At 60.3% G+C, this 18200-nt stretch overlaps 2 protein-coding genes across 3 annotated transcripts; both read right to left on the bottom strand.

Moving 5' to 3' along the window:
- Positions 1-832: 832 nt before the first annotated feature.
- GDPD3 (glycerophosphodiester phosphodiesterase domain containing 3) lies at positions 833-7721 on the bottom strand. Of its 2 annotated transcripts, none has more exons than XM_017342557.3 (10): positions 7044-7721; positions 6708-6750; positions 6383-6518; positions 6244-6289; positions 5995-6113; positions 5813-5902; positions 5416-5549; positions 3432-3491; positions 3291-3342; positions 833-951 (listed from the first exon to the last, which is right to left on the bottom strand). In XM_017342557.3, exons 1-10 carry the CDS (start codon positions 7429-7431, stop codon positions 946-948), a joined length of 1074 nt encoding a protein of 357 aa, XP_017198046.2. In that variant the 5' UTR covers positions 7432-7721; the 3' UTR covers positions 833-945. The 2 variants fall into 2 exon arrangements, with proteins under 2 accessions (XP_017198046.2, XP_002711934.3); XM_002711888.5 differs by having other exon boundaries at positions 833-1039.
- A 118-nt stretch (positions 7722-7839) lies between these two features.
- MAPK3 (mitogen-activated protein kinase 3) lies at positions 7840-13727 on the bottom strand. The gene is made up of 9 exons (XM_051847582.1): positions 13555-13727; positions 12408-12590; positions 10550-10739; positions 10335-10451; positions 9979-10093; positions 9489-9620; positions 9201-9310; positions 8914-9066; positions 7840-8346 (listed from the first exon to the last, which is right to left on the bottom strand). Exons 1-8 carry the CDS (start codon positions 13725-13727, stop codon positions 8944-8946), a joined length of 1143 nt encoding a protein of 380 aa, XP_051703542.1. The 3' UTR covers positions 7840-8346; positions 8914-8943.
- Positions 13728-18200: the final 4473 nt, after the last annotated feature.

Genomic DNA, 18200 nt, shown 5'->3' on the forward strand with positions numbered 1-18200 from the left:
CGGGGGCCCGGGCCGGCGTGCACGGTGTCTGCACACGCACGGCCCCGGGAAATAGCTGCCGTCATTGCGTTACAGCACAGCCCGATCGCCTTCCTCTTAATCCCCGCAGCCGTCCTGCCTGGCGGTGTCTCCTTTTGTCTCCGGATCCGGAGCGGGTGCTCACCGCAGCTGGCACAGCGGGGGGAAGCTGGGATTCTCACTTCATACTCTGCCTCCATGGTCTTTCCGCCTCCGCACCAGGGGCCGACTCGGTTCGCCTCTTGAGTTCAAGGTGTCCCTCCCCCGGGGGCCACTTGGGAACCGGCAGGTGCGCAGCCGGCAGTCAGCCTCCAGGCTGGGCCAGGTCTGAACCCAAGGGAGAGTGTGCCCGAGTTGGAGCTGTCTTGTTCGCTGAGCAAGCCCCGGGCCCCTGCTGACCAAGAGCAAGCTGCATTCCATGGAGTATGTGACTCCTTAAATGCAGGCAGACCCCAGGGGATCTGGGACTGGCTGGGTGCAATGGCAGAGGTGGCAGCAGATGGGCACTGCGGACTCAGCTGTCCCACCTGTGCCCACCCTCTGCAGCCCAGGGATCTGCCCTGCCTGCTGTAATGGCCTCTCTCTTTGGCTCTCAAGTTGGGGGCGGGGAGCCCTCCCCTCCGCAATGGCCATTCCTGGGGAGAGTGGGGGCTGGGCTGCATGGGGTGTGGCTGTCCCTTGGGTGTGGAATGCAGTGGAACCAGCAGTTCAGGGGTTGGGGAAGGACCTCAGGCCAGGCCTGGCCCCAGGCGGGCACCCTCTGCCCCTAAGCTGCAGGAACCCACCCTCCACCCCTCACTCCAAGGACAAGGAGGAGACTGAAAAGAAGATATTTATTTTCCAAGAAGAGAAACAGCAGGGGGGGGGGGGAGGTCCTCTGGACTCAGGAGGCTGGAGCGCGGGGTCCGTGGTTGTCCAAGTAGCGTCTCAGAGCTGTGGGGTAATCGGTTATAACGCCAGTGGCCCCCAGGCTGAAGGCTGTTTCAAAATCCGACTCATCATTAAGGCACCAAAACAGCACCTGAGCAGGGAGGAAGGGGCTTGTGTCTCCACACAAGGTTAGCTGACATCCATGGTGGGGTGGTGGGGGGTGGTGGTGGGGAGACCTCCCAGCGGGGAGACAGCTGCAGCTGTCTCATTTTCAGGGGAATTTTGCAAACTAGTATTTCAACACAGCGGTTACTAAAAGTTAAATTGCAGGGCCAGCATTGTGGTGCAGTAGGTAAGCCGCTGCGTGTGATGTTGGCATCAGCTATGGGCAGTGGGTTCGAGTCCCGGGTCCTCCACTTCTGATGCAGGTCCCTGCTAATGTGCCTGGGAAAGCATCAGAAGATGGCCCAAGTGCTTGGGCCCCTGCACCCACATGAGAGACCCAGAGAGAGTTCCAAGCACCTGACTTCAGCCTGGCCCAGCCACAGCCATTGCAGCCGTCTGAGGAGTGAACCAGCAGATCAAAGATCAATCTGTCTCTCTCTAATTCTGCCTTTCCAATCAGATTTTGAAAAGGAAAAAAAAAAAAACTTAAATTGCATAAGTTTACAATTAAACAAATTGTATTAAAACAAAAGTAACAAGTATTCCAAACATGTTACTTTGTAATTCTTCTACCACAATCACCTATCTTCTTGCGGTTGTGTGGGTGGAATCAGTGAGATGGAGCTGGGGCTGTGGCACAGTGGGTTTTGCTGCTGCTAGCAATGCCAGTATCCCCTATCAGAGCGCCAGTTCCAGTCCTGGCTGCTCCACTTCGGATCCACCTCCCTGCCAATACGCCTGGGAAAGCAATCAAGGATGGCCCGAGTGCTTGGGTCCCAGCCACACATGCGGGAGACTCAGATGGAGTTCTGAGCTCCTGGCTTCAGCCTGGCCCAAAATAAATCTTAAAAAACAAAACAAAACAAAACACCCCTGTAAGATGGGAGTACTGTCTCATGGTGAGCTACCCCAACCCCCTCTCTCCCCAGTCCTGCAGTAAGTGATTTCATGTTGGCAGCTTGAGAGCCCTTAAACCAGGAAAATCACCCCTCATATCTGTACTTTAATTATGCTTCCCCCAGAACTGTTTTCTAAGACAACTTTTGATCTGTGTATTTGAGAGAAAGATCTTCCATCCACTGGTTCACTCCCAAGTGCTCCCAACAGCAGGGACTGGACTGGGTCAAAGCCGGGAGCTGGGAATTCAATCTGGGTCCCTCTTGTGGGTGGCAGGGACCCAATGCCTTAAGCCCCTGTCACTGCTGCCCCCCAGGGTCTGCATCAGTGGACACCTTGAGTCAGGAGCCAGAGCTCCAGTCACAGCTGCTGGACCCAACGCCCACCCTGGGATGGCAGAGATGGTGTTCCCGGACCTCTTGGTTTCTCAGTTTGCCAAATGAGGGCAGTGGTAGGACCTGTCCCAACCGTGGTGAAGACTGGAGGTGTGTGAGGGCTGAGCTGGCTTTCTTAGCCATAGGCTCTGCTCACCCCAGAGCTCACTGCTCCCCAATCTCAGCTCCCGTCAGGGGCTGCATCAGCTTCCTGAGGCTCCTGTTTCCAGGGGTTCCCCTAATCCCCCCTCCCCGCGGTTGCCCGAAGGAGCCTCACTCAACCCAAATCAACTGATCGGTCTCTCCCCGCTGAGACCTTCCGAAGTTTCTGTTCCCTGGGCGGTCGTCCCTGCTCCTCCTCCTCCTGCCTTCCTGCCTGCTGCTGCCCTCTCTAACCACGGCCACTTCCTCCAGGCAGCAGCACCGGGAACCCGGAACCCGGCAGCTCCGGTCCACCTGCCCTGGTGCTGGGCCTGCTGCCAGCTCCGCCCCCTGTGTAGGCTGCTCCACCTCCCTCCGCTCTGGTCTCTCACCCGCAGACCACAGCAACGCCTCCCTCTGTCCCCTGCAGCCCTGGGGAAGGTTGGCTTCGCTTCTTTCCTTTGCCCTTAACTGTAAGCTCCCATCCCCAGGACCCAGGGCCTGGAACACTCTCACTGTGGCCCAGCTCACTGAATGACCTGGTCAGAGCTGCACCTGCTTTCTCCCCTCTTGGTCATCCCCCAGTCCCTGTCATCAGGGTTTAGTACATCATCCTCATCCTCGTCCAGCCCTGAGCACCAGGTGTGCAGGCAGCGGTTAAAGACACCATTTTCCCCATTTTGTGGATGAAGAAACTGAGGCCCACAAGGTGTGATGACCCGCCCCAGGCCCCAGCTGGTTACTGGCAGAGCGTGGCAGGCATCCAGCTGCCTGGCCCATGCCGTGAACACTTGCCGGCTGCGGCAGCGGTGGTCCAGGCCTCACCTGCACTCCTCGCTCCTCCAGATGTCGGATCAGGCTTCTCCTCATGATGGCCCTGGGGGTGGGGAGGGGTTGGCAAAGGAGCCACAGGAGGGCAGTGGCAGGTCCCTCTGGAGACACCCCCCCACACCTTGCCAGCCTCACCATTTGCAAACCACGGCAGCCAGCTGGTTCAGGCCAGAGCAGGAAAACGGGAAGTAGGTCCTGTGGAGGGGTGGCAGGGGTAGGGGTAGGGTCAGCTCTTTGGGGTAGGGGTGGGGTGGGAGTGACCCCCTAAGCAGTGTAGCCCTGCCCCAGCTGGAAGCCACTCTCCACTTGCCCACATGGACAATTCCCTTATTGTCCAACAAGAGGCTTCTCGGATGCCCAGAGCTCCATGCTCACCGGGGGTGTGCCTGCCCCTCACCAGCTAACAGACAGGACAGACGAATCTTAGATAAGGGACACGCTGGACAGCATAAAACAAAGCAGGGCGGAGTGGGGCCAAGACCAGCTGGAGTCCGGAGCTGCACGGCTCATGTGGGGTCCTGCTTGGGCCTCGCAGTTTAAGACCAGACAACTCTCGATGAGTTACCTACCTACCCCTAACTGCCCCACTCCCTGGTGACTCCAGAGGCCCTTGGCAGTGTCCCAGGGCACACCTGGGCTCCACTTCCTGCTGTGTGACCTTGGGCAAATCATGGATCCTCTCTGAGCCTCAGTTTCTCCTTGGGTACCAGGAGGTCATGATGCTTAAACCTCCCAAGGGCAATGTAAGATCAAGGTCAGGTTCACCCAAAAGACCTGAACACTGCAAATCCTGTGCATGAAACTTTGTAGAACAATGATCTTTGTATCAATGTGGGGGCTTGGCGGGGAGTTATCCTCCAAGAGAGGAGAGCAGAGGGTACTGGGGACCCCCCATAGAGCTGTCAGAAAGCAAAGGGAGGGGGCTGGCACTATAGTGCAGCTGGTAAAGCCGCCACCTGCAGTGCTGGCATCCCATATGGGCACAAGTTCAAGTCCCAGCTGTTCTACTTCCAATCCAGCTCTCTGCTATGGCCTGGGAAAGCAGTAGAAGATGGCCCAAGCACTTGGGCTGGCTGCACCTGCGTGGGAGACCCGGAAGAAGTTCCTGGCTCCTGGCTTCAGACTGGCCCACTCTGGCCGTTGCTGCCACTTAGGGAGTGAAACAGCGGATGGAAGACCTCTATTTTTCTCTCTCTCTCTCCCTCCCTCTCTTTCTCCCTCCCTCCTTCCCTCCCTTCTTCTGCCTCTCTGTAACTCTGCCTTTCAAACAAATAAGTAAATCTTAAAAAAAGCAAAGGGAGAAGGACAGGTATTTGACAAGGCGGTTAAACACTGCTCGGGGTGCCTGCAACCGTGTCTGGGTGGATGCCAGCCTGGCTTTGCTCCCGCTTCCTGCTTCCTGCTAATGCACGCCCTGAGAGGTAGCAACTGAAGACAAAGCTCAAGTACTTGGGCCCCTGCCACCCACGTGGGAGATCCAGACTGGGTTCTGGGCTCTTGGCTTTGGCCTGGCCCAACCCCAGCTAGTCTGGGCACTTGGAGAGTGAAGCAGCAGATAGAAGACCTTGCTGTCTCTCTCTCTGCCTTTCAAATACCAAGCAAACAGGTACAGGGAGATGGGACAGCTAGGAAAGTACCCACATTTCTGATACTTCCACCAGCTGTTACTTCAGTAATCTTTGCTGCTCGGCTGGAGAACTTTTGGCAGAGAACGAGAGAGCCCTGCTGTGGGCATCCCTCTGACCACCACCCCTTCCCGCTAGCCAGACCACAACCTCCCCCGGGGCTTACCCTACCCACTGTATCCCTGGTGTTCCTGCACTTGGAACCCTGCACTAAAGCATTTTGGATGAATCTAGGAGATTGTACAGACCCTCCCTCCTAAAATGCCACATCCACACTATTTGCATATAATGTCCCAGCCCCCTTAGCAATGGAGGATGCTGGGTAAGAAGCACCACCTTCTAAGGACCCAGGGGTTGTGTCCGCGGGCTGCCAGGGGGCTGGGGAGAGACGAGGAACTCCTCCTGCACCCAGGACCCTGAGCGGTGGGGCTGGCAGCAGGAGGTGTTCTTTGGGGGTCCCGTTCCCCCTCCCCCCCCAGCCCCTTTCCCCGCACCTGTTGATGATGGTGGGCAGGAAACACAGGAAGAACCGCTCGGGTATGGGGACGAAGGGCAACAGCCCCAGGTAGTAGAGCAGCAGCACCCAGAGGCCACGGTTCATCGTGAAGGACCGCGGCATCTCAGGGTTCTGGGGAGACAGGAGCAGGGGGAGACGGGAGAAAGGGACCAGCACTGGCTCCTGGGGAAGCAGGGGGAGGGGTGGACCACAGCGGGGACAGCGCTGGGCAGAGTCACCTCCTGGCCCAGGGTTCGAGGCCTGGCGACGCCCTCCTGGTGGGCACCACCACGACCCTGCTCCCCACCTCCCCCGAGGGAGCTGTCCTCGGGGCCTGGAAGCTTCCCACACCCCTCAATGTCAGGCTGCCGGGGCTGGCAGGGAAAGGGACTCACGGCGGCCTTGCACTTCTTCATGATGGAGCTCTTCTCCGAGGCCCAGATGGTGATCTCACTGCGCTCGAAGCGCCTCGCCAGGCCTGCTATCTGGGGAGAGGAGGAGGAGGAGGAGGCTGAGGGGAGAGCCAGGTCTCCCTCCAGCCGTGGGCCCCCCGACTGCCCGCTGCCGGCAGCACCACCTTCTGAATGAGCTCCTCGTTCTCGGCTTTGACCTCCACACTCATGGGCGTCTTCGGGAACCTCTGGAACACGTCCTCCAGGCGCACCATGTGCCGGTCTGACCCCTGGGCAAAGTGGCCTGGCGGTGGGGCGTGAGGTGCGGTGTCGCAGGATAAGCAATCATCCATCGAGCGATCGATCTCAGGATGATGAGCGGAGTGGGAGTGGAAACCCAAGAAGGGTGTAGGGGAAGGTGTTCTTGGTCTCACCTGGCGAGAAATAAACCTCCAGTTTCTCTTTGTAGAGGGGCAGGTCCTGGGGAGAGCAAAGGTTGCGTCACCTGGAGGTAGGAGGGAGCGTGGCGGCTCTGGGGCTTGGGGGGGGAGGGGGCATCAAGGCGAGGCCCACCTCAAAGTCCAAGCTGCCCACATCCCTGTTCAGGCCCGACTGGCGGGACAGGTTCTCGTCGTGGGACACCACCACCACGCCGTCCCGTGTCAGCTGGCAGTCCAGCTCCAGCAGGTCAGCTCGCTGGGCCATGGAGCTGTGAGAGACAGCAATGGGCGGACCACGTGCAGCCGGGGTGGGGCTCATGGAGGGACGTGCAGGCCCACCTGCACACCGCCAGGGGGCCCCAAGGTCCAGCGTGGGAAGGGAAAGCACCAGCAGGTGTCACGCAGTGCACAACCCACACAACCTTCCGAGGCACCTTGGCCGGGGCAGCTGCACTCACTTCTCCATGGCTTCCATGGTGCTCTCCAGCCGTTCTCCAGACCCTGCGTGGGACAGCTGAGGTGAGTCTGTGGCGCCAGATCAGACCTTATCACCCGGGATCCATCCCTCTGGGTGGCCTCCTTGCTTGTCCCAGGCAGCTGGGCTGCAGCCAGCCCGTCTCCCTACCCTTTCCATGCCACACCCCGCCCCAGCTCACCTATCTTGGTCCTTGCCCTACTTCTAGCACCCGGGGGACCTACCCTCCCAGTGGTCCACCTTGGCACCTGTCTTCCCATCTGGCCACCCTCCCTCCTCCCCTAACAGCTGCCAAGCTGGCCCCTCCCACCCTGCTCACCTCCTCGGTGGGCTGCCAGGCGGGGACAGAAGGTGGGAGCCCGGGGTGCATGCAGCAGGCGAGGCCGCCGCAGGAAGAAGATGGACAGCAGGATGTAGCCGCCCAGGGCTGGCAGCGCGTAGTACAGCAGGGGGCCCATGGCTGCCCTCCGCTCCCCCGCCCTCTCCCTCTTCCAACTGCGCTGCAGCAAGTGCAGCCTCCCAGTGGCCGCGCTACCTCTGCTGCCTGCCGAGGTGAACCAGCGAACCAGCGTAGGCTGGCTGAGCCCCGCGCCACGCCCCTGGGACTTGCTGAGCCTGCTGCTGGCCCTGGGCCAGGCTGCAGGGCTCAGCTGGGGCTGGGGGACAGACAGGAGGCAGCCAGGCAGCAGCCCTGACTCTGAACACATCCAGACGCTCCCTGGACCCCGACACCCCTCTGTCCTGGGCTGCCTGGGAGGAGTAACGCCCCCTCCCCGCAGGCTCCATGGGTGCTTGTGGCCAAGGTGTATAACACGCTCGCTCCCTGGCCATTTCCAGAGAAGCTGGGGGTGTATAGCGTACCCCTGAGTCACCCCCAGCCAGTTCCACAGGAAGTCATTACAGGGAAGAGGTTGGTGACTAAAGGGAAAACTGACACTCTCCCCTTTCCAGCAGTCTGGAACACTGCCCCCCCCCCCCCCAGTTTTCAACCCTGGCCAGCCTGGGGCCAAAGGTCACCAGGGCTGGGCCAGGAGTCTGCTGGGCTGGAGGGGGGTCGGTCCCAAGCAGCCCTGGCTGGGCCAAGGCAGGGGCGAACAGAAACACGGTCACGGTCATCATATACACATCTCTATATTTATATATTAGATACAGGCACGGGGGCGGGCGGGGGCGCCCCCACTCCCGCTCACCCACACACAGAAGCAGCGAGGACGTTAATGTGGCAGCTTTGGGGGGAGGGGCTGAGGCCGGGGTGGGGGGCCCTCTCCTCAGGGATACTAGCCCTTGAGACTCAGGAATGTTCCCCCAGGGAGATGGGGGGGGTAAGGGGGAGGGGGCAGGGTTTGCCCTGAGTCCCTGCTCAGTGTCCCCGCCCCGCCCCGCCCCTCCGGAGGTCCAGAAGGACCAGCCTGGGATAGCCAGGGTAGATGGAGGCAGAGCTGGGGGGAGATCTACTGTGGGGTCGCCCGAGGCCCTCAGGCCCTGGCAGGAGCAGGGGGGAGGGGGCTCTTGGCCTGTCTGAAGCAGGAGCGAGATGGGGCCAGGCCCACACTCCGCCCCAGCCGGGCACAGTGTCCGTTTTCTAACAGTCCGAGCGTAGAGGGGCAGGCAGCAGGCAGGCCCTAAGGGAAAAGGCAGACGGGGGAGGAGCTGTGAGACCCCACGGGGCCTCACGGCCCCCCAGCCCACGTCGGGTCTCCCTGGCCCCTCCACCAGCGGAGTGAGGACAGGGTCCTCTCCCAGGGTGAAGCTACAGGTGAATGAACCCGCGGAGGGCGTGGAGGGCTGGATCGGCCCTGGCTTGGAGAGCACAGCAGCCTCCAGGAAGTGGAAGTGCATGGGCGAGGCGGCTTGCACAATGGCAGCTCTGCGGCGTGGGTCGGCGTGGGTCTGGGTGGGCCCGCCGAGGCCCCCGGGTGTGGGAACGGCTGCCCTGAGTGGTGAGGAGGCACCTGGCTTGGGCCACCTGCTGCGGGGCCCCACCTGTCCATGTGGGCGAGCAGAAGTGTGGGTCAGCTGCCCACAGCGGGGACGGGGCCCCAGGGGCCGCTGTGGGTGCAGTGTAGACAGGTGGGGACTTAAGGGCCTGGGTGGGTCATGAGTCTGGGCACCTTTTGTCACCACCGTACAGGTGGATCAGGGACGCCAGGGCTGGCTCGCAGTCGGTGTGGGGTGAGAGGGCCACTCACCAGGCCCCGGGGACAGGGCTGCCGCGCAGGCTAGGGCCCCTCCGGAGCCCCCGGCTGGAAGCGGGCCGTCTCCTGGAAGATGAGCTCCTTCAGCCGCTCCTTGGGTAGATCATCCAACTCCATGTCGAAGGTGAAGGGCTCCTCGGCCACCGGCTACACAGGCAGAGACAGGAGGGCTCTCGGGCCAGGCCCCGGAAACGCCCACGCCCCCAGGCCCCGGAGACGCCCACACCCCCAGACGGCCCCCCACCACCACCCCACCACCGCTGCCGCCGCCGCCACGGCACCTCGTCCGTCGGGTCATAGTACTGTTCCAGGTAGGGGTGAGCCAGGGCCTCCTCCACAGTGATGCGCTTGTTGGGGTTGAAGGTCAACATCCGATCCAGCAGGTCCAGGGCTGGCAGAGGGCGGGAGTCAGGGCTCACGGAGAAGGCGGAGGGGGGAGGGGCTCCCGGAAGGGGAGGCTCCCTTTGCTTTTCGGCACCCAGGGCCCCGTCCACACAGGCAGGTGCCCGGATCGTGAGCCCCCGTCCCCACTCAAGGTTTATCCTCCCTGGGCGTGGCGTCTCACTCACCTTTGGAGTCTGACTTGGGAAACAGCTTGGCCCAGGCCACCTTGGTCTTGGCAGGCAGGGACTGCAGGTAGTTCCGGGCCTTCATGTTGATGATGCAGTTCAGGTCCTCCTGGGACGGCGAGCCCAGGATGCCTGGGCAGAAGGAAGGCAGGCGACTTGGTGAGACCTCGCCTTCCTCCTCCGTCCTGGGATACAGAGGCAAAGAAGCCCAGACAAGCACCCCCAGCCCAGCCACCTGCCTCACAGTGAGAAGGACAAGGGGTCTGGACCCAGGCAGCCTGGGTTCAAATCCTGGCCCTAGCACTTCTTTAGGTGTGACGGCTCTCGGCCTTGCTTTTCCCATCCACCAAATGGGGATAGTTGTCTCTGCTCACGGAGATGCTGGGAGATGCTGGAGAAGTTCCACAAGTGGTGGTACCCCTGACTCTGACTCTGACCCTGACCCTGAGCCTGAGCCTGAGCCTCCCCCGGGTGGGTCAGGCCCCCTCACCTAGAATGTGGTTGAGCTGGTCCAGGTAGTGCTTGCCAGGGAAGATGGGCCGGTTGGAGAGCATCTCGGCCAGGATGCAGCCCACAGACCAGATGTCGATGGACTTAGTATAGCCCTGGGGATGACAGGAAAACAGTGCTGCACTCCCGAGCCAGCCTCGGCAGGGCCCTGCGGCCTGGGCCAAGCCACCGCTTCCAACCGAGATCCGGGGCAGAGGCCTGGAGAGCCGGTGCTCAGCTTCCTTCCAGAGGCCACGTTGCAGAGGGTGGACTTCCAGAGCCTCGCTCAGGGAGGGTGGCTCCAGGGCCGCCCTGGGGGCCTGAGGCTTTCCCTTCCGGGCTGCCAGGCTTGCCTACCTTGGAGTTGAGCATGATCTCTGGGGCCCGGTACCAGCGCGTGGCCACGTACTCCGTCAGGAAGCCGGTGTGGTCATGTTCAGGGTCTGCAATGCGGGCCAGGCCGAAATCACAGATCTGCAATGAAACCCAGGCTGCTGAACGCAGGGCTCGGGGCCCCTGCAGGCCCGAGCACTCCCACTCCTCCCACAGCTTCGCCGCGGCCAGCCGCGGACCTTAAGGTCGCAGGTGGTGTTGATGAGCAGGTTGGAGGGCTTCAGGTCCCGGTGGAGCACGTTGGCCGAGTGGATGTACTTGAGACCCCGCAGGATCTGGTAGAGGAAGTAGCAGATGTGGTCGTTGCTTAGTTGCTGGCTTTTGAGCAACTTGTACAGGTCTGTCTCCATGAGGTCCTGCACGATGTAGCTGGGAACGGCCCGAGACCCCGCCCCTCCCCCAGGCAGGGGGCAGGGGGCAGGGGGAGGCACGCAGTTAAGGAAATCAGGTTCTGGTGATGCGGCTGCACGTCCCCGCACGTCCCCTCACCTGGGGTCCCCGGGACCCGGCAGATCTGCTAACCCCTGTCAAGAGCCGGGCTGAACTCAGCAGCAGGGCACAGGGCCTCTCACACCCCCGGCAGGTGACCCCGAGCATTCTCTCCTGCGGCCCTGGGAAATGGGGCTACTAACAAGCTGTCCAGGGCCGGAGAACATGCCGGTTCAGAGTGACAGCTCCAGGGTCCACCCAGTAATGCCTCAAATCTCCACTGGGGACTTAAAAAAAAAAATCACTGAAATTGATTCTGGTGCAAAAAACCCCGTCAAAGTCCACTAATTCAAGGGGTCTTCAAAAAGCTCCTGGGGGGCTGGCGCTGTGGCATAGCGGGTAATGCTGCCGCCTGCAACACCAGCATCCCATACGGGCACTGGTTCGGGTCCCGGCTGCTCCACCTCTGATCCAGCTCCCTGTTAACGTGCCTGAGACAGCAGTAGAAGATGGCCCAAAAGGTTGGGCCCCTGTACCCATGTGGGAGACCCAGAGGAAGCTCCTGGCTCTTGGCCCAGCCTGGCCCAGCCCTGGTCATTGTGGCCATTTGGGGAGTGAACCAGCAGATAGAAGACCTCTCTCTCTCTCTAATTCTGCCTTCCAAATAAATAAATCTTAAAAAAAAATTATCCAAGTATTTTGATTTTTTTGCATGAAAATAAAATGCCTGCCTGTTTGTGGGAGGACAATGAGAGAGGAGACACCCCCCACAGCACACCTGCTCAGAGAACATCTGGCCCGGCCTAGATCTCCTGTGTTCTCTCAAAGGGAAATGCAGTGACTTGCCCCAGGTCACACGGCAAGCTGGGTGAGTATGGAAATCTCCCGTCCCTGGTCTGTGGCAGGGCTCTGGCCATGGCACCCAAATCCCCACCCTTGGATGGAGGACTGGACTGGGACCAGCAGGTGGTATGGGTGGGTGGCGAGGAGGCGACGTGTGTCGCAAGGCCAGGTTGAGCCAGGCCGGAAGTGGACAAGGAGCAAGAAAAGCACTCTTGGGGGAGGGCATTAAGGCTAAGCTGTCCCTCCCTGGGCAAGGGGCAGGTGCGCGGGTGACCAGGGCGAGGCTCTGAGCAGGAAGTCCCAGAGAAAGATAAGGACCAGCTCCCGCGTGGGGGAGGGGTGAGGCAGCCACAGAGACACCTGCTTGGGGGCTGTTCCGGGCCTCAGTCCCCTCATCCTTGGGACCCAAAGGCAGGGGTAGCACCTGACACGCAGTAGGCCCTCAAGAAAAAGCAGTTTTCTTCCTCCCTGCTGTCTTTCCAGTCTGGGGATCCAGAGAGAAAGAATCACCAGTCTGTTCAGCAAGAAGTGACCGTGGGCAGAGCAGGTCACATAACTGCAGACAGCAGAAAACAAAGAGCCCAAAGAGACCTTGGCGCCCAGGCTCCCCATGGAGGCTTGGGGCAAAGAAGGGACCTGTCCAAGGTCCCCCTGCCTGACAGCCGCAGGTCAGGGGGGGAGGGGCCTCTGGCCTGTCACTGCCTTCATTTGGGAGGGTGGCAGGGCAGGGGGGAGCCCAGCTCTGGAGGCCCAGGGGTAGGATACACATCCCTCATGGCTTCCAGGGTGGGAGCCCGAAGAATGTCCCGGATGCCGATGACGTTCTCATGGGAGAAGCGTAGCAGGATCTGGATCTCCCTCAGCGTGCGCTGGCAGTAGGTCTGGTGTTCGAAGGGACTGATCTTCTTGATGGCCACGCGGGTCTTGCGCACGTGGTCATAGGCTGAGCTGAGAGGCCCAGAGAGACGTCGCTGCTGGTGTGGCCATGATGGTGGTGGTGATGGGGGGGGGGGAGCGGGAACCAGGCCCAGCGGGCCCCACCCAGGCCAGGGGCAGGGAGGGAGGGGACAGAGCAGGAGAGGGCTCTGGCCAAGTTATAAACAATGCTCGTTCCTTCCTGCTGTGAAGGCCTGGGCTCTCCAGGGAGAAAGCTGGGGACCAGCCAGGCCGCCTTTCGGTGACTTCACAAACAGAGGAAGACTGGCCACTCGCTGACTTCCCCTCTGCTTGACCCCCTTCCATTCTGCCCAAGCCCGGGCCTCCCTCCCCACCATGGGCTGCCTCAACCCACCACAGGGCCAGGGAGCGGGACCGAGGGGCGGGTCTGGGCCGAGGACAGCAGAGCAACTTCCGGTCGGTGCAAAGGCCCAAAGCACACAGTAGGGCTGGGCCAGCTCCCAGACCCCTCCCCAAGATGCAGGCAAGCAGGCACTCCCCACCTCTCCTCAGGCCCGGAGGCCCGAAGCCTCGCCCCACCCAGAGCCCTGCCTGTGCCGCTCCACTCCTGGGCACAGCCTCGCTTGGGGACTCCAAGGCACCCTAAGGTCCCCTCTCTCAAAAGAGGGTCCTCGTTCACCAAGACTACTGATTCTCGTCGCCCCACGCGGGTCTCTAGGGCCACCGCTCCCTCAACCCCAGACACCCAAATACCGCTGCTCCCTTCGGGGCGGAGGGCTCCCGTTCAAAGCCTCCAAGCCCCCTCCCCTAGGAACATGGGCAGCGCCCCCTCCCCCAGAAAGCACCCCAGGGCTCCTATCCCGGGCATACTCCACCAAGCCTCCAGAGTGCCCAGGTTCTACAGGCCACTCCAAGTCTCCACGGCCCAACGAGCCCCCTGCAGCCCTCCTCCGCCCCCTCCTCCGGGGTTGCCCCCTCCCTTGAGGCCGCCCCCTCCCCCGGAACGCCCCCTCACCTGACCATGCCGTACGCGCCCTCGCCGATGTACTGCAGCTGCGTGTAGCGTGGGCCCACGTCGAACGGCTGCCCCTTCACGACCTCCACTTCCCCGGGGACCCCCGGGCCGACCCCATCGGCTCCCCGGGGCTCCCCGCCCCCGCCCCCCTGAGCCGCCGCCGCCGCCGCCATCTCCACTCCTCCCCTCCCGCCCGCCCTCCCCACGGCGGCCCCGCCCGAGGCCCCGCCCCTTCCCGCCCGCGGGGCCGCGCGCGCCAGGCCCCGCCCCCGCGCGCCGCCCCCGCGCGCCCCCGCGCCCCCGCGCCCTGCGCGCGCCGCGGAGCCGGGGCGCGCGCCCGCGGACGTCACGTGGCCCTCCCCGCGCGCGTCCGGCTTTCCCGCCGCCGGGCAGCGGTGCTTGGTCGCTGCGGGCTTCCGTGTGCTGGGAGCGGGCGCGCCGGGCGGCTGTAGGCGCGGTCCATACCCCCTCGATTTCTAGGCAGCTGGCGGGTGACTTCCCCAGGGCCACCCGGCCAAGGTGTGCTGGGGCCGGACGCCCCCCACCCCGGAGTGCCTGGCCTTCTGGGACCAGAGCTGCTCCTGTGGGAGCCCCCTGGGGGTCCTCTCGGCCCTTGGTGGTTTGGCCTCCTTGAGCCAGCTCTGCTCGGCTGCCGAGGGAGTGTACTTGAAATCAGAGCCGCGTGGAGACCCACCTGCCGTTTAAGGGTGAGGCCGAAGCCCGAGGTGCTGCTGCCGGCGTGGGGTCCAGGCCCTGGCCCTCCCAGCAGCTGCAGCAGGGCCAGCTGTTGCCCCCACGTGCGTGCCAGGTGGGCAGGTTTCGTTAAAATACACTTGAAGAAGGAAAGAATCTGGGGCGGCGCTGTGACATAGCAGGTGCATCCGATATGCATCTCGGCTGCTCCACTTCCAATCCCGCTCCCTGCTAATGGCCTGAGAAAGCAGCCAAAGACAGCCAAAGTGCTTGGGCCCCTGCGTCCATGTGGGCCCATCCAGATGAGTCTCCTGGCTCCCGCCTGGCCCAGCTCTGGTTATTGGGGCCATTTGGGGACTGAATCAGGAGATGGAAGATTGACTTTCTCTCTCTCTGCCTCTCCTTCTCTGTAACTCTTTTAAAGTAATTAATCAATTAATCTTAAAAAGAAAAATCCAGCTTGTTGGATTTGGCAAAATTGAACTCACAAGAGGGTTGTCATCTTCCTGATTCTCTCAGTAGGCTGAGAGGGGCCAAGGTCAATCTTGTTCCTCACTGGATCCCCACCTCCCACCCCCATGCCTGGCACTGAAACATTAAAAAAATTTTCTTTTTGATGAATGAATCAAATTTTAAAAATATATTTCCTTTTTATTTGAAAGGCAGAGTTACACACAGAGAGAGATCTTCCATCCACTGCTTCACGCCTCAAATGGCCCCAATGGCCAGAGCTGGGCCAGGTGGAAGCCAGGAGCTTCTTCCAGGTCTCCCATGTGAGTGCAGGGACCCAAGCACTTGGACCATCTTCTATTGCTTTCCCAGGCCACAGCAGGGAGCTGGGTCGGAAGAGGAGCAGTGGAGATTTGAACCAGAGTCAGATTTTGCAGCTGGAGAATCTGAGAGCTGGGTTAACTTGGGTGAGGTCAGCGACACAATGACGCAGCTGGGGCGTGACGTGGTGTCTCTGACTCAGGCAGGAGCCGTGTCTGCTCACCCTCTCTCGGAATCCAGGCTGTGCTCATGGAAGAAGGCCCCCCCCAGAGATGGGCGAGCCTGCGCCCCGGGAGGCTTCCCATCAACGGCTCCCGGGCTTCCGGAAGCTGCTGTGTTGTTTTTCTCTCCTGGAGAAGCCGAGAGGAGGTCTTTCACTGCCTTACAGATCAAGAGACAAAATGGAACCGTAATTATGCTTCTGAAATTGCTCATAATTAGATCCACAGCCAGGCACTGAGCAGCCGCACTTGCTGATGGCGAGACCCCTCCGTAAGCCAGTGAAAGTTCCGGAGGTGCTAATTAGAGCCAGGATGTTTTTAGTTATTCATTTCATAAACTAGGAACTGGCAGGGTGTGCAAAGCTCTGAGCTGGGAACCACAGCTGATGAAAGATTACCATGTAGCGTGCATTCGTGGGTGAGAGCGAGAACTCACTGGGGCCAGCGGGCCTGGGTGAGTCCTGTCCCTGCCATTCACTTGCTGTGCTGCCTTGGGCAAGTGACCCTGGACAAATGGATGTAAGTTGGGGAGTGTGAGTTTGCAGGTGGGCGAGATCACCCAAGAGCACATTGGAGGAGCGGACCCTGGGATCATTGCTCAAGTCACAGGCAGGGCGCGGCATGAGCCAGCGTGGAGAAGCGGGAGCCTGGCTGTCCAGTGTGGCAGGAAAGGGTCAAGGGGAGTTCAGGCTGGGGCCAGAGGAAGATTCTGGCAAGGGAGCTGGATGTGAGTGAGTGGTGAAAGCCCGTGAGGGATTTTTGCCAGATCATTTTGCAACTGCGGGAGAATCTAGTGACTCAGAGAAAACACCGTGGAGATCAGCATGGAGCCAGCTTTCCCGAGTGGGAGTGAGTGAGCTTCCCGGCATAGGAAAGGCTGGCGGGTGTTGGGGGAGGCTGCTGCCGCCTGCTGCAGTCTCATTAAGGGAGCCAGAGCGACATTGCCCTCTAGTGGCCGAGGTTGGTATCTCCTTAGCGGATGGGACTAAGTTAATTTTATGTACTGCGTCTCCTATAAGCTTCACAGTGACCACAGGAAGTAGATACCATTGACGTTTTTTATACAAAATATTTGTTTATTGGAAAGGTAGAGTTACACAGAAAGAGAGAGATCTTCTATCCGCTGGTTCACTCCCCAAATGGCTGCAAAGAGGCAGGGCTGGACCAGGCTGAAGCCAGGAGCCCAGAACTTCATCTGGGTCTCCCACATGGGTGCAGGGGCCCAAGCACTTGGACCATCTTCTGGTACATTCTCCAAACGCATTAACAGGGAGCTGGATCAAAAGTGGAGCAGCTGGGACTTGACCTGGTGTCACAAGCAGCGGCCCCACCCACTGCACCACAGCGCTGGCCCCCATTGATTTATTTTATCTATCTACCTATCTATTTATTTTTATTTGAAAGACAGGGTTACAGGGAGAGGTAGAGACAGAGAGAGAGGTCTTCCACCCACTGGATCACTCCCCAGGTGGCCGAAATGACCAGAGCTGCACCAATCCAAAGCCAGGAGCCAGGAGCCTCATCCAGGTCTCCCACGTGGGTGCAGGGGCCCAAGGACCTAGACCATCCTCTACTGCTTTCCCAGGCCATAGCAGAGAGCTGGATTGGAAGTGGAGCAGCCGGGACTCGAACCGGCACCCATATGGGATTCAAGCACTGCAGCCAGTGGCTTTACCTGCTGTGCCACAGCGCCCCCCCCCCCTTGATGTTTCACAGGAGAAAAACAGGTTGCTGAAGTACAGGGTTCATCTTCTCCACCAGACAGCTCATTATCTTACCACCACTGCACTGTGAGGAGTTTTACTGTTTGGCTTTGTCCCTTGTCCTCTGGGTCTGCCAAGAGTCTCCGTCTTAAACCATTTCTGACCTCAGACTCTGACCCTGTATAGATGGCCAAGAACCATCCTCCTTTCAGCGAACTCAATTCGCCAGCGCACAAACTCAGACAGCAGCCAGGGCACTGGAGTTTAACATGCATCAAGGGGGCAGGCGTTGTGTAGCTGTTGCGGCACAGCGTGGGACACCTGCGTGCCATATCGAGATATTCAGGTTTGAGTCCCGGCTCCTGAGGTGCCTCTCTCCCTGGCGCTGGCTCCAGAGCGCCAGTGTGCACCGGAGGCCAGCAGGTGCACTGAGTCCAGTGTGTCCATGGAAGCTGATCTCTCTCCAGACTGTTTCTCTTCCAGGCTCTGTCTGCTCTAGCAGTACCCCATTCTCTCAGGGGGCTCCCTGGGACGTTTTTTATTTTTCCATTTTCCCAATGTCTCTCCATATGCAGCCAACACCTAGTCGTTTTATTGCCATGGTATTTCCCAAAGCCTTTCTCTCTACGACTGGTCAACCTTTAATTTAATATTTTTGTTATTCTTAACTTTTTTAAAAAATATTTCTTTTTTAATTTTGAGAAGTAGAGTTACAGAGAGAGGGAGAGAGAGAGGGAGATTGAGAGAATCTTCTATCTGCTGGTTCACTCCCTAGATGGCCCCAATGGCGTAAACTGGGTTGATCTGAAGCCAGGAGCCAGGAGCTTCTTCCGGGTCTCCCATGCGGGTGCAGGGGCCCAAGCACTTGGGCCATCTTCTACTGCTTTCCCAGGCCACAGCAGAGAGCTGGATCGGAAGTGGAGCAGCTGGGGCTCGAACAGGTGCCCATATGGGATGCTGGCACTGCAGGCAGAGGCTTAGCCTACTACACTACAGCGCTGGTCCCTCTTGTTTGTTCTTTAGATTTCATGTCTAAGAAACTTTCGGTAGGGGCACGGGAGGGCGGGGGAAGAGAGGCCCTCATCTCTCTGCCGCGATTGGCAGAAACTTAGCCGCCTCGTTTTGGAATCTGGATCGGAGTAGATGGAAACTTCCACCCTGCACTTGCGGGCAAGCCCGGGCAGGGAGCTGAGGGGGGGGGCGGGCCTGCTTTCTCAACCACGCCCCATCAGGGCGGAGCTTCCTTTGAGCAGAGCTG

Source organism: Oryctolagus cuniculus, chromosome 19, assembly GCF_964237555.1.
Source record: "Oryctolagus cuniculus chromosome 19, mOryCun1.1, whole genome shotgun sequence".
Taxonomy (NCBI): domain Eukaryota; kingdom Metazoa; phylum Chordata; class Mammalia; order Lagomorpha; family Leporidae; genus Oryctolagus; species Oryctolagus cuniculus.